The sequence below is a fragment of the Haemaphysalis longicornis genome, unplaced genomic scaffold (assembly GCF_048455015.1).
Source record: "Haemaphysalis longicornis isolate Haplotype H1 unplaced genomic scaffold, Haemaphysalis longicornis Haplotype H1 scaffold_1, whole genome shotgun sequence".
Taxonomy (NCBI): Eukaryota; Metazoa; Arthropoda; class Arachnida; order Ixodida; family Ixodidae; genus Haemaphysalis; species Haemaphysalis longicornis.
Window position 1 is genome coordinate 286908404 of NW_027526203.1, and position 13964 is coordinate 286922367.

General features: G+C 44.3%; 1 protein-coding gene across 1 annotated transcript in view; it reads left to right on the top strand.

Moving 5' to 3' along the window:
* The first annotated feature begins 717 nt into the window (after positions 1–717).
* The window catches only part of LOC144147328 (leukocyte receptor cluster member 1 homolog), a 33772-nt gene continuing 20525 nt past the window's right edge, over positions 718–13964 (top strand). Inside the window, exons 1-4 of the mRNA XM_077679447.1 lie at positions 718–846; positions 1269–1368; positions 2883–3035; positions 3916–4033. Of these exons, the coding sequence (XP_077535573.1) occupies positions 824–846; positions 1269–1368; positions 2883–3035; positions 3916–4033 (394 nt within the window). The 5' untranslated portion in view covers positions 718–823. The remainder of the gene's footprint in view (positions 847–1268; positions 1369–2882; positions 3036–3915; positions 4034–13964) is intronic.

Below are 13964 nucleotides of genomic sequence, written 5' to 3' on the forward strand. Positions count from 1 at the left end.
TATTTATTTATTTCCCTCTCTATCGCCTCTCTAACGCCTCTCTATCGCCTCCTTGATTTCAAATTTGTTCCACCAGCTTTTGGGTTTTCTTTCCTCGATTGGCCCTCTCTGCCTTGACTATTTTTTCCTGCATAGTTTTGATGAGCCTGTCATATTCCCACAGAATCCAACTCTTCTCCAGGATTACTTTCTCCGTCAGCCTCTATGCTTTTGGCTATAACCGCAATTTGTTTGCTGTGCGCTGCCCCGGTCGACCCGTTTTTTCGCCTCCCAGTTTCCCAAAACTCAGGTTTATACGCCTGTGTTCACTGCCCATGATTGTGGCCCTCTTCATCTATGCTCATTCCATCCAACCATTCATAAAGTCGCTCTGAAATAAGGCAGTAGCAGTAGTCAATACTCGCGACTGTCTCCTACCCCACTCCCACGTGATTTGACCCTCGCATTTTTGTTCCCTATTCACTATGATAAGCTTTTGGTACTCACACATTTATAGCATTAGATTTCCGTCGAAGTCTGTGAACCCGTCGCTCTCCTTGCACGCGCAAAAAAAAAAAAAAAAAAAAACACGGCTTCACCTTAAAATTTGAATATCACCGCACGAATGCAAAGTGTTCTCCAGATTTATTATTTTGAAATTTTTACTGAAGTTGATGTGTAAAGGAGAACTTAGAGCGAGAAAAAGTTCTGTGTGGGTACGTTGGGATTTTTATTACGCTGTTTTTGGAGAATTTTTAAGAGGCAGTTGGAAACACTGAGGCACAGTAGCAATTGCGAGTTTTCGCTGTAGCAGCAAAGTTGTTGCAGTGACTGTTCTGCAAAAATGAATATTTTGCCAAAAAAAAGGTACGTCTTTATCTGAAAAAGACAAAAACGGGTTTTTGGTTGCTTGGAAATGCCTTCAGTTGTTCACAAACTGCCTCAATTGTACTGTTCAGACGGAATCGTGCTTTGAACTCGCTGTCTTGCGGGAGCGCATTTTCTTGTTGAACGTAAACATTTGTGTGAATTGCGGTATTTCCGGTGTTATTTTCAGTTGTGGGGGTACGGAGTAGTGTCAATCACTTATTAAATATGTAACTAGAAGTAATCTAGTGCCGAATAAGTGTCTTGCCTGTCATATCGATTTACATACAGGAAAATTCCGTTCTCACCTTGTGCCGAAACGTTTTGTGAGTAGGTAGTGTCCTGGGAAAATGCAGTGCTGCTGCTTCTAATCCTGTAAAATTTGTGGATTGCTCTCCGTAACTCACCTTTTAATTTTACAGCTGGCATGTTCGCACAAAGCGAAACATCGACCGGGTGCGAAAGGATGAGGCCCTCGCCGCTCAGCAAGAAAAAGAGCTTGAAAGAAGAATCCAACTTGCCGTAAGTCGGGTTGATTGCTCCTGAGTCATTGTTTCCATTAGGCTGTGTCTAGCGTTCCGTCTGGACGGAACGATAACAAGTGGTAAAGTTCCGTCCAGACGGAAGTAAGTGCTACGGGTAACCTTCCGTCCAGACTTAATCCAAATGAGAGCTTAGCGCTCCGTCCAGACGGAACGAACGTTGCGAGTGTAGAGTTCCGTCCAAACGGGATGAAAACCAGCCGATTAGACTTCATTTCTCGTATTTATACTTGGTGCAGAGGCATCGCCTCTTCTTGCGGGCGTTAGTCGCAGGTTCGATTCCTTGCGGTTTGTATTTTTGATTTATTTATTTTTTTGGTGGCCGTGCCTAGAGTTGTGTAGTAGCCATACTTCACGACCGCTTTACAATTCACGCGGCGAGGGCAGTCGGTCTTGATTTTTACTCAACGGGCCAAACCGCTACCGCTTGCTGAAGCCAAGGCCGACGTAGCCATCGGTAGAGTTATGTCCGATCATCTGTAATTAGTGACAGTGATTAATAATTACCAGTGACTGGCTAGTCAGTGAGCGGTAGTTGTTCAATTGGTTGAGTAAAAATGAAGACCTACTGCCCTCGGCGCGTGAATTGTAGGGCGGGCATGAAGTATAGCTATTACAAAACGCTAGGCATGGCCACCAAAACACAGTAAATAAAAAATACAAACCGCCGGGAATTGAACCTGGGACTATAACGCCCACAAGCAAAGGCGATGCCTCTACACCAAGTCCCAAGCTGAGAAAGGGCGTCTAATCGGCTGGTTTTCATTTTGTTTGGACAGAACTCTACACTTGTAACGCGGCCGGATGCGCAAGCGATCGACGGCGCACCACTCCCATGAAATACAAAAAAAGGAGAAAAGAGTCATCAGTTTCGCAGGCAACCTTGGTCTGTGGCAGGCGCAAGTAGCGAGAGGCGCCCGGTGGGCGATACCCAGCACGCCCCCTCGTTACCGGATACTCAAGTGATAGCCGGCACGCCGCTGAAGTAAATCATAAAAAAATAAAAAGAAGAGCCATCGTTTAAGAAAAAAAATTCACGTATTTCCGAAGTGTGGCAGCACATGCCAAGCAAGAAAAGTTGGCGAAAAAGGCGTGCTTTTTAAACATACAAGCAATGACGTACATGTACGCCATTGACCATTTTGAAAGTGTTTGCTGATGCCGTACATGTACATCTGTGACCCTCAAAGGGTTAACCCAAACATTAGTGTGCCACGAAATTTAATATTGCTAACATGTCGCATTTGTAGTTGGCGTTCCATCGGTGGCCGTTTAACGGCTGTACGGTGGCACTGCCAGTGTTGCGCATTGTTTTGGAACACTGTGTGGCAAACGTGTGCGCTTCTGCGTGATAGTGACAATCCCTGGGATTAAAAGATGATTGAAAGATAATTTGACATTATTAGTAATCTTACAAGGCTTCTTTAAATGTTTTTTTGTCGTGTTCATTATTGTTGTTACTATAATTTTTGAAAACACTGTATCTTGCCACAGGAGTCAGAAGCCAGGATCAACTTACTACGTGGCAAGGTGAAAGCACAAGAACAAGGAGGATTTGACTTCGAGAAAGCAGCAACTGCTGAAGTTGTGACTGATCTGACATCAGGGGGCCACTTGAACTTCTTCAAGGATGTGGAAAAGGCCGAGGTACTGTCAATGCTCATCATCATGGGGCTTTCGCTGTGTGCACTGGGTATCTTAGTTTGCAATGTAAGTTCTAGCTTCATTGTGATGCTTCTTTTCCAGGGTTGCAACGAGTTTTGCTATTTATTTATTTATTTATTTATTTTTTATTCACAATACCCCTAAAGGCCCCCGTGAGGGGTATTACAACATAGGGGGATTATATAGCGCACATATTGTTGTTAGCGCAATAAAAGTAAGGGTAAAAATGAAGACAGACTGCTAATAATCACACCATTCTGTGGACTAATTATATATTGTAATCTGTCTGTACATACCTAGATCGATTACCCGCTGCAGTGGCTAAGGTGTTGTTTCTCGTGATCCCAAGGATGTGGTCCCCCACACAGGGTACATTGTGTATTCAAGGTGATGGTATTAGTGACACCGTGGACCCCGAGCCCCCACACTCACACTGTGAGCAAACGTGGCAGGGAGTTTTAAGGTTAAGGGCAGAAGCCTTGAACAGTGGCCGTCGGAGCACTGGTCAAGCTCCGGCCTATGGGCTCCCTGTCGGGCTACCAGGCGCGGAGCTACGGGACTTCACTGACCATCAGAGTAAGGTTAGTGAAGAAAATATTCCAGTTACTGGTACCTGTGTTGAGATGTAGTTCAAGCATGTACTTGTTTTTATGTAACATGCAAGCAGAAAGACTATCAAAGTAGGGTCAGCAGTTGAAGCGGGGTTTTCTTCCCTTTCTTTTTTTCTTATTAAGCATCATATCTTGGTGAAACATGTGAGTGCGGCTCAAAATGTAGGAAACTCACAAACATTGGGGGTAGTTTGTCACCTTTTTTTTGACCACTCCTGCTTCGTTTTTCGACCTGTTTGCATGTACACCAGAGGAGCCTGCATGCTACCAATGCGGACCGTGAAAAGGAGAAGAAGGCTGAGCAAGAAGAGTACGAGAAAAAGATAGGCTTGCTAACGTACCTGGGGCAGAGCTCTTCGGAAGCATCCGGTACGTGCACCCACTTTACCATCGCATCCTTGTTTCTGAGATACCCTGTGCATATCTCCACTCAGTAAAGCCCTTGAATACAGCCCTGTACACATTTCCTCTTGCCTTAGTTTAACTCTTTCGCTACCGCGCCTATCAAAATCGATCAATTTGATCGATACTTTTGGGAGCGCCTTTTCATAGCGTTCCAGGCGTTTCTCGAACAAGTAAAGCTGTTCGGAGTTAGATCAGAAAATGGCCTTTCAAAATCACTTTTGTTTTCATTTTTGCAACGGAAACGTGATTTTTGACACGCTTTTGAATCACCTGGTTGTGGAAAAGGGGCGTGGTCATCGCGCCTCAAGGCTACCAACGAAGAATGCGTGCAACTCGTAATTACTCTGCACCAGCGCTTGTTTTTTGCTATAAGGGCGTGAATGGGGAACTAGCAAACGATTTTCAATCGTCAGGTTCACGCTCTGACAGTAATAATCCCAGAAATCGGCTGAAAATGTCAAGCAGTGCCTGGTTGCAAAGCTACTTTATGATTTTAGGCAGTTTTATTGCCTTTGCGCAAGTTGTCCTAAGTACTCTGGTAGTTCTACTTACCCCAGGACCATTCCCAAACAGTTTACAACAGTTTCGGTTTCGTTTCTGCATCGCGAAATTCATATTTAGCGCAACTACGCAGTTACCCAACTTCAAGGCTAACTGCCATGGCGCCTGAAGCGTCCGCGACTGATCCTCGAACAAAGCACGCCGCTCCTCATTTCCCCCCACCCTAACCCCATTTCTGCGATAAGAACTTCAGATGCAAGTCAAAAGGTCACACCCAGTCGCCAGATATCTGTTCCGCCGAGGACAGCGCTTCAAACCGGCCTTACACTGCCAGCTGTTCGCCTTCCAGTTTCGTTTTCATGCGAGGGTATATCCGGGTGTCTAATGTTGCTGCTTAGTTGAACTGTCTATTCGAACGGAGTCTCTGATAAGTTTTTGTACTGTTTCATTTGAAAAATGTTAGGTGGCGCTGCAATAGAGGAGGCTCGTTGTGCTGATCTTTTTTAGCGCGCGACTGCTACTCGGACAAAGATCGCAGGGGACGATTCTAGCTCATCGTACCTCATTTTTGCGAGCAAGGCTACAATTGCGAGTAAGAAGATGATAATAAAGCTCAGCTTTATGTTTTGAGAGATAACTGACCGTGAACGACAACAAACATCAGCCACGGCGTTCCGTTTTCAACTTCATGCATGTTTTTTTCTGCATCGCGTGCTTGTCCCAAATATTGTGCTCGCTGTAAATGCAAAGTCAGCCATTGACAAGATGTTTTTACGTTATGTGGGGGCAAATTGGTGCCTCTGATAACGTCAAACCGCCAGATTTATTCCAAGGAACCACCCAAACTTGCACAGTTTGAATTAGAGGTTGGGCTTCACCGCATGACACGAGCACCGTGCGTGCTAACATTTTTTTTTTATATCTGAAAAACTGTTCCGCGCAAGTCGACATTTTTTTTAGGGTGTGTTTTTGAAATGTTTCCCTGCAAAATGTATATTCTAATTTTTTTCTACTACCGGTGGTTTGATATACACAACTCCTTTTTTATCATTTTTTTCGACAACTTGGCAAAACTTTTGATTTTGATATTTTTTTTCACAACTATGATATATGAAAACCTTTAAAAAACTGGTGTTATTGGAAAGGCCGTTAAATAATCTGCATTTTGTGCTCCTGCAATTAGTGCCTAAATAATTTTTTAGCAGAAAAAAAAAATGTTTTCTTGGACCCCCCAAAATTGGTCAATTTTCTGCGGTAGCGAAAGAGTTAAGGAAACACTTGCTAACTGTGTTATGGCTTATTTTTTAAATTTGCCCTGTATTTTAAAAGTCTGGTTTAAAATTTCTGGAGGGTACATTGTCTAACGCAAAGGAAAGTCAGCGTTTTATATAGTGAGAACATAGAGATAATTTCTAATCTAATTAGGCAAAGTACTTTTAATTTGGCACTGTTTGTTAAAGGGACACTAAAGGGTGGGAACAAGTTGGCCTGTATCGATGGATTATGGTGCCCAGAATCTAAATACATCATTCTCGCAACTAGCAGTTGTTTATGTAGACAGAAAATGCCAGAAGCGTGAAAACGGGACGACGCCCTATACGTTTTCGGGTACCATGGTTTGTGACGTCACAAAAGTGGTGAACGGCGAGAGCTCATCACGTAAATGCAGCGAGAGTGGTCGAAACATGACCTAGAGACTCCAGACTACAATTTGCGCTAGTAATCCCGCAGTGTTTACACATCACTTCAGTGTCCCTTTAAAAGCTAGAAGTAAATAACTTCATCCTTAACAGTATAGCTTTATAATCATTTCTGTTTCCTTGTAATCAATTTAGAATGATGTACATTGTACGGTCATTACAGTCGCTTGGCGTTGTAAACAATTCCCCGATCATCCAACCCAGCGTTTAAAAATTTCGGTGTTTATTTACATTTTTAGGTGAACACATTACACTGCCAAACGATATGAAAGGATAACTTTCTCCATCGTGCAATGCTGGTTGATAGCAGGGTAAGCAGACAGCACAATGTGCAAGGGCAGCTTGAGACCAGAGGTCGGCAAATTCACTCATGAGTCCACTCACTCAGACTCATTTGGACTCAAACTCACGCGTGAGTTTGAGTTTGAGTGAGCGCGAGGCTAGTGTGGCATGGTGAGTTTGAGCTTAAGTGAGTTTGAGCCGAGTGATCACGACTGAGTTTAAGTCCGATTGAGTTTGAGTCCATTTTGAGTTCTGAGTACATTTTGAGTTTGAGTCCATTTTGAGTTCTGAGTACATTTTGAGTTTGAGTCCATTTTGAGTTCTGAGTACATTTTGAGTTTGAGTCCATTTTGAGTTCTGAGTACATTTTGAGTTTGAGTCCATTTTGAGTTCTGAGTACATTTTGAGTTTGAGTCCATTTTGAGTTCTGAGTACATTTTGAGTTTGAGTCCATTTTGAGTTCTGAGTACATTTTGAGTTTGAGTCCATTTTGAGTTCTGAGTACATTTTGAGTTTGAGTCCATTTTGAGTTTTGAGTACAATTTGAGTTTGAGTCCATTTTGAGTTCTGAGTACATTTTGAGTTTGAGTCCATTTTGAGTTTGAGTTCACTTTGAGTTCTGAGTACAATTTGAGTTTGAGCTCATTTTGAGTTCTGAGTACATTTTGAGTTTGAGTCCATTTTGAGTTCTGAGTACATTTTGAGTTTGAGTCCATTTTGAGTTCTGAGTACATTTTGAGTTTGAGTCCATTTTGAGTTCTGAGTACATTTTGAGTTTGAGTCCATTTTGAGTTCTGAGTACATTTTGAGTTTGAGTCCATTTTGAGTTCTGAGTACATTTTGAGTTTGAGTCCATTTTGAGTTCTGAGTACATTTTGAGTTTGAGTCCATTTTGAGTTTTGAGTACAATTTGAGTTTGAGTCCATTTTGAGTTCTGAGTACATTTTGAGTTTGAGTCCATTTTGAGTTCTGAGTACATTTTGAGTTTGAGTCCATTTTGAGTTTTGAGTACAATTTGAGTTTGAGTCCATTTTGAGTTCTGAGTACATTTTGAGTTTGAGTCCATTTTGAGTTTGAGTTCACTTTGAGTTCTGAGTACAATTTGAGTTTGAGCTCATTTTTAGTTCTGAGTACATTTTGAGTTTGAGTCCATTTTGAGTTTGAGTCCATTTTGAGTTCTGAGTACATTTTGAGTTTGAGTCCATTTTGAGTTCTGAGTACATTTTGAGTTTGAGCACATTTTGAGTTTGATTACATATTGAGTTTTGAGTACATTTTGAGTTCTGAGTAAATAGGAGTTTTAATTCCATTTGGAGTTTGAGTACATATGAGTAGCCTAACAGGCAGCTATGGTTGGCTGTTAAGTTTCATGCGTCACTGTGGGCTCGGAATTCAAGTTACCTGCGGGTATGGCACCAATCGCGATCTGCATGATCGGTTAGGAGGGAGGTGGTGTCTGATTTTTTTTAGTTTCTTGTTGAATTTTTATGGCCATAAGCACTTGGTGTATACCTAATTTTCGCGGCTGGGCGCGTGAGTGATAATTGACTGGTGAGGTCATAAAAAAGGGTTGTCTTAACTTTTCCTCCTGACGGATCCACTAAGAGCGTGGGAAAGGTTGGTGGGAAAGCACACGGCGGCGCTGGCGTGCTGGTTGTTCGCCTGCTACGGTTAACGGCTTGATATACTAGGGGTCACAAAGGAAGAGGTGAGAGCCGGGGGGAAATTGGGGCGGGGGCTGTCCTTTCTACTGTTTCAAATGAATTAGCTGAATTGACTGGGCAGCGCCCCTTAAGACAGAATAATGACCACATTCGATTGGGTGAAAAGTGAAACTGATGAGGCTAAGGCGTGTAAGGTATCAAATGAAAGGTCCGGATTAACGGAATCACGCGGGGTAAATAAAAAAAATGCTTCCTGATTGTAGTCATCAGGCAGTCATAATGAGTCATAGATTGGGTTAAAATTCAAAATGACGCTGCGAGGGCATGTGGGGAATCAAATTCAAGGTCTCGATGTGGGGAATCATTCGGGACGAACATGAGATATGGATATATCATGACGTAGTCATGGTAAATCAAAGACTCGGTTAAAATTCAGGTTCATGACGCTAGGGCGTATCAAATTAAAGGTCTCGATGAGGGTAATCACGTGCTTCCTGATTATTATCATGACCTAGTCAAAATCGGTCATAAATTACGTTAAAATTCACAATGATGCCACTGGGTGTCCGGGGTATCAAATTGAAGGTTCCGATAAGGAAAATCACGTCGGACAAAAATGTGGTAGGGCTATATCATGAGATAGTCATGGTTAGTCATTGATTGGTTTAACGTTCAAATTGATTCCGCTAGGATGTGATGGGTATCAAATCAATGGTCTTGATGAGCCGAATCACGTGGGAGAAATACAAAAATGCTTCCTGGTTATAACCATTAGATTGTCGTGGCGAGTCTTATATTGGGGTGAAATTCTAAGTGACCCCGCTAGGGAGTGTAGGGTATCAAATTTACGGTCTTGAAGAGGGGAATCACGTGGTACAAATAAAAAAAGGCTTCGTAGTTCGAATCATGAGATGGTCATTATGAGTCATAGATGGGGTTAAATTCAAGGTGAGGCCGCTGAAGCATGTGGGGCGTCAAATTGAAGGTTCCAGTTAGGGGAATCATGTCGGACACCTAAATAATGCGTCCTGGTTACAGTCATGAGTCATGGTTAGTTTGACTGGTATGAATTCCATATGACCCTGCTAGGGTGTGTGGGGTGTCAAATTAAAGGTCTCGTCGAGGGGGTCACGTGGGACAAATATGAAAATGCTTTCTGGTTATAATTATGAGGATATCGCAAAAGGTATACAGCAAAAGGTACACACTCTCACTCACACTCACTCTCACACTCACACTCACACTCACTCACACTCTCACTCTCACACTCACACTCACACACACACACACACACACTCACACTCTCACTCTCACTCTCACTCTCACTCACACTCAAACTCACACTCTCACTCACACTCACACTCACACCCACACTCACACTCACACTCTCACTCACTCTCACTCACACTCACTCTCACTCCCACTCTCACTCTTACTCACTCACACTCTCACTCTCACTCAATCACACTCACACTCTCACTCACACTCACACTCTCACTCTCACACTCTCAATCTCACACTCTCAAACTCTCACTCTCACTCTCTGACTGTCTCAATCTCTGTGAGGCCATGTGAGTTGTGAATTCATTTTGAGTTCTCAGCCCATTTTGAGTTCTCAGTTCATTTTGAGTTTTGAGTACATTTTGAGTTTTGAGTCCATTTTGAGTTTGAGTACATTTTGAGTTTTGAGTATATTTTGAGTTTTGAGTACATTTTGAGTTTGAGTACATTTTGAGGTTTGAGTACATTTTGAGTATTGAGTTCACTTCGAGTTTGAGCACATTTTGAGTTTTGAGTCCATTTTGAGTTTTGAGTTCATTTTGAGTTTGAGTTAATTTTGAGTTTTGAGTCCATTTTGAGTTTGAGTTCACTTTGAGTTTGACTACATTTTGAGTTTTGAGTCCATTTTGAGTTTTGAGTTCATTTTGAGTTTGAGTACATTTTGAGTTTTGAGTCCATTTTGAGTTTGAGTACACTTTGAGTTTGAGTACATTTTGAGTTTTGAGTACATTTTGAGTTTTGAGTCCAAATTGAGTTTGAGTACATTTTGAGTTTGAGTACATTTTGAGTTTGAGTACATTTTGAGTTCTGAGTACATTTTGAGTTTTGAGTCCGAGTGAGTTCTGAGTTTTGAGCTCAATGTGAGTTTGAGTTTGAGTGAGCGCAGATGTGCTGCTCAGCATTGAGTCTGAGTTTGAGTGAGTGGTGATTCGAAAAAAAAATTGTGAGTGAGTTTGAGTGAGCCGCGCCAACTTTGCCGAGGTATGCTTGAGACATGCGAACATTTTATTCGTAAAAATAGCTCAACCAGGACTCATGCGGATAAAGGAAAAGTTTCTCATCATGCATTGTCACGGAATGTAAAGTACTACAATTACAAAACAGCCATTGCTAACCACGTAAAGCATTCGCTGCACAAGCAAAGGGTCAACAAATAGCGACAGTACTCCAATTGACAGTGCACATACGCTGCGTGGAATGAGGCCAAGCATGATCATAACTTTGGAATAGTAGTTTGACTGGTTGTGCAATTCTGTTGTTTTTCTTCGCAGTTACCGCATTTATTTATTTTTTTATTTATTCACTTACCCTCAAGGTCCGAGGGCATTACAGAGGGGAGTGGGTACATACATACATGTACAGCATACAAATCAAAATTCAACAACAGAAAAATTGCAATCAAGTAACATCGCTTGCTACAGGGTTGAACTAAAGGCTACGTACAAATAAAATTCGGAACAGCAACTCTAAATAAAGCAGCATCTTTGATACCAACAATGTCATAAGGAAGACGATTCCAACATGCAGAAGTATTTGGCACAAATGAGTCATGAAAACACTTGGTGTGCGCTGACAGAATTTCTACTTTATGACGATGATCAATGTGAGTGGAAACATAAGTTGGTTGGGACAATAATCTATTTCTGAGTAACGGATTGGTGAAGTAAATTTTATGAAGTTGACATAAAAATTTCGGCCCATGCCGGTCCTCTTTGTCGCTGTCTTTTTCCCACAGCGCACTGTCCTCACTTCCGCTCAGCGCGTTCGAAATGCTGCACTTACGGAAGGCCCGCACAATTACCTCGGTCGGAATTTCGGCCCATGCCGCGGCGACCCAGTTCGCCAATTGGCTGAGTGAAGCGTACTTGATGCGCCTGGTTGGTGTCAGTTGGTGATCTTGCAGCGTCAGCCAGTCATTGTAATGCTTCCGCAGCCTGTCCTTGAATGGCTTGTTGATGGCCACGTTGAGCGGTTGTAGCTGGCTTGTCATACCGCTGGGTATTACCGCAATGGCCGTACTACCCTCCAAAAGCACGGACCTAACGGCATCTGTCAAGTCGCCGCGGTAGGAGTCCAGAACGAGGAGTGACTCCTTAAACAGCAGAGCACCGGCACGTCGCTGCCAAACAGTCTTGACCCAATATTCGTCGAGGGCACCACTCATCCAACCATTCTCGTGGGCTCGCACAAAGACGTTCTTAGGGAAAACTTCCCCGGCTGGAAGAGTCTTCCTCTTAAAAATAATGTACGGCGGCAGCTTTTGCCCATCGGCCGTGCAACACAACATCACTGTGGCGCGCTGCTTCTCGTAGCCTGCAGTTTTGACCTTGACTTCTTTCGCGCCCTTGTCATTCACGGTGTAGGCCACAGGCGTGTCGAAATACACCGGGGTCTGGTCGGCGTTACCGATCTGGCCCAGTCGGTACTCCTTTTCCACCTGCTTCTTGATGACAAAGCGCTGGAATGCGACCAGCTTCTCCTTGAAGTCAGGGGGCAGCTTTTGGCACGCAGACGTCCACCGTCGCAGGCTAAACCCAATCCGCTTCATAAAGTGAGTGACCCAGCCCCTGCTGGCCTTGAACCGAGTCCGTGCGACGTCTCGTACGTTTGCGATCTCCCTCGCCTTCGCCTGTATCATCTCCGTCGTCACAGGCATTCCACCCTGTCTTTGCTGCTGGATAAAGTCAGCGACTTCCTTTTCCACCTCGTGGTGTCGACCTTTCTTGGGTCCTGTGAAGGCCATTCGCTTGGCAGCACAGCTCAAAAGTTCATTCCACTGCTTCCGCCATCGGCGCACGTGCTTCTCATCGACGCCGAATTCGCACTGTGCTTGAAGGTTCGAAGTTTTCTCAGCCTCCTAGACTACCTTCCGCTTAAAAGCCGCGGTGTAGTGGCACCGCTTGGTGGGCGCCATTGTGCCGCGAACACGGGCGCTTCTCGAGGTCACGGAGCGACGAATGCAAGCAAGCACGAAACGCTCAGAGCCGAGTTCACAACATTCAAACAAGCAAAATGGCACCTGCAGAGCTGCAAGCTTATGGCCGCGAGATGGCGTTGAGTGGCTAGCAGTGACAGGAAAGCCGCATCCTCGAATCTAAGCCGACCCCCGACTTTCGGAAACGACTTTTTAAAAAAAGTATCGGCCTAGATTCGAGTAAATACGGTAATTCGCACTCGTCAGCAATCGTCATTAGTTCAGTAGGATCATATTGTATTGCAATGTCAACAGTGTGGTAATCGCCTTGTTGAGAGTCCATCGCGAGCGCGGGTCAGCGAGGCATACACAGAGCGCTCACTCCGCATTTGTCGTCTCCACTTCAGTAGACGTGCCTAATCGACGAATATCACAAGCAAGGCGGCATTGAAAATATGTATTTACTTCCCGATATCTATTTTATGCCAGTCGGCCCCATACCGGTAGTGTTTGCATCGCGAAACTGCGGAGTGCCACCGGCACCACCGCCAGTGCTACTGCTGCTCGAAGCAGACAAGGTCGCCATCGCCCATGCAAGCAGCGAATGATGACCTAAAATCTACTCTTGTATTCTTCCGCAGGTGATAAAAACAAAGCAGGACATACACGCAAGCACTGCAACCTCTAACTTAATGCCAGACCAGTACGGTTCACTGGGTAACGCACGCACACTGGATAGAAACATGGAAAGAACGGAGGACTTAACAGCCAGCATGGTGGTTGCAGCGTTCGCTTAATAGACAGCACTGGCACCTGGTCAGAAAAAGCAAAATGGCGGCGCCCACGTCTAGAAAGGCAAATGGCGTACAAGGTGGTGTATATTGCTCCCGGAAAAATGCCTTCCCAGCAATGCATTAGTGCTTATAAGTGAAGCCAACTTTAAGGTCGGTGTGTGTTTGATCAGAGTCCTTCAAGGCTTTTTCCGGTCATGAAACTCCCACCCAAGCTTCATTTGGGGACGAAAGCTAGTGTGGGGGGCACCACCGCAGATCGGAGGGCATCGGGCAGCCGCTGCTGCTCCGTGCGTGCAGCCGCTCATGGCAGAACCTGCGCCCACCTTTGGCGCCACTCTCTCGATAGAAACGCGCTGTTCTTAGTTGTGCCCTCAATTGTTTCTACAAAACGAAACCAGCAGGAAAGTCTTATAATTTCAGCCTTATGGGTAATCCGCATCAGGCAGAACGCATGCTCAAAACTGACAACTGGTGTCCAGGTTTGATTCTGAGAAATTTCTCAGACGTCCCCACGCGTGGGAGGCTTTAGGGGTAGTAGGGTTCCGACATGATGTAAATTCTTCCCTGACCTTTGACTGTGCTGCTCATAGCCTCACCCAGCTGCGGTTCTCAAACTTGAAAATCGATTTCACAGCATGACCATTGAAGCAGCTGGAAACGGTGCTGTTCGCTTCTAGGGAATATTCATGCACATCGAAAGCCTAACTGGCTTGGCTGTGGTGCTCAGTGCTTGCATGCCGTAGGCACCGAGGTTCAAGA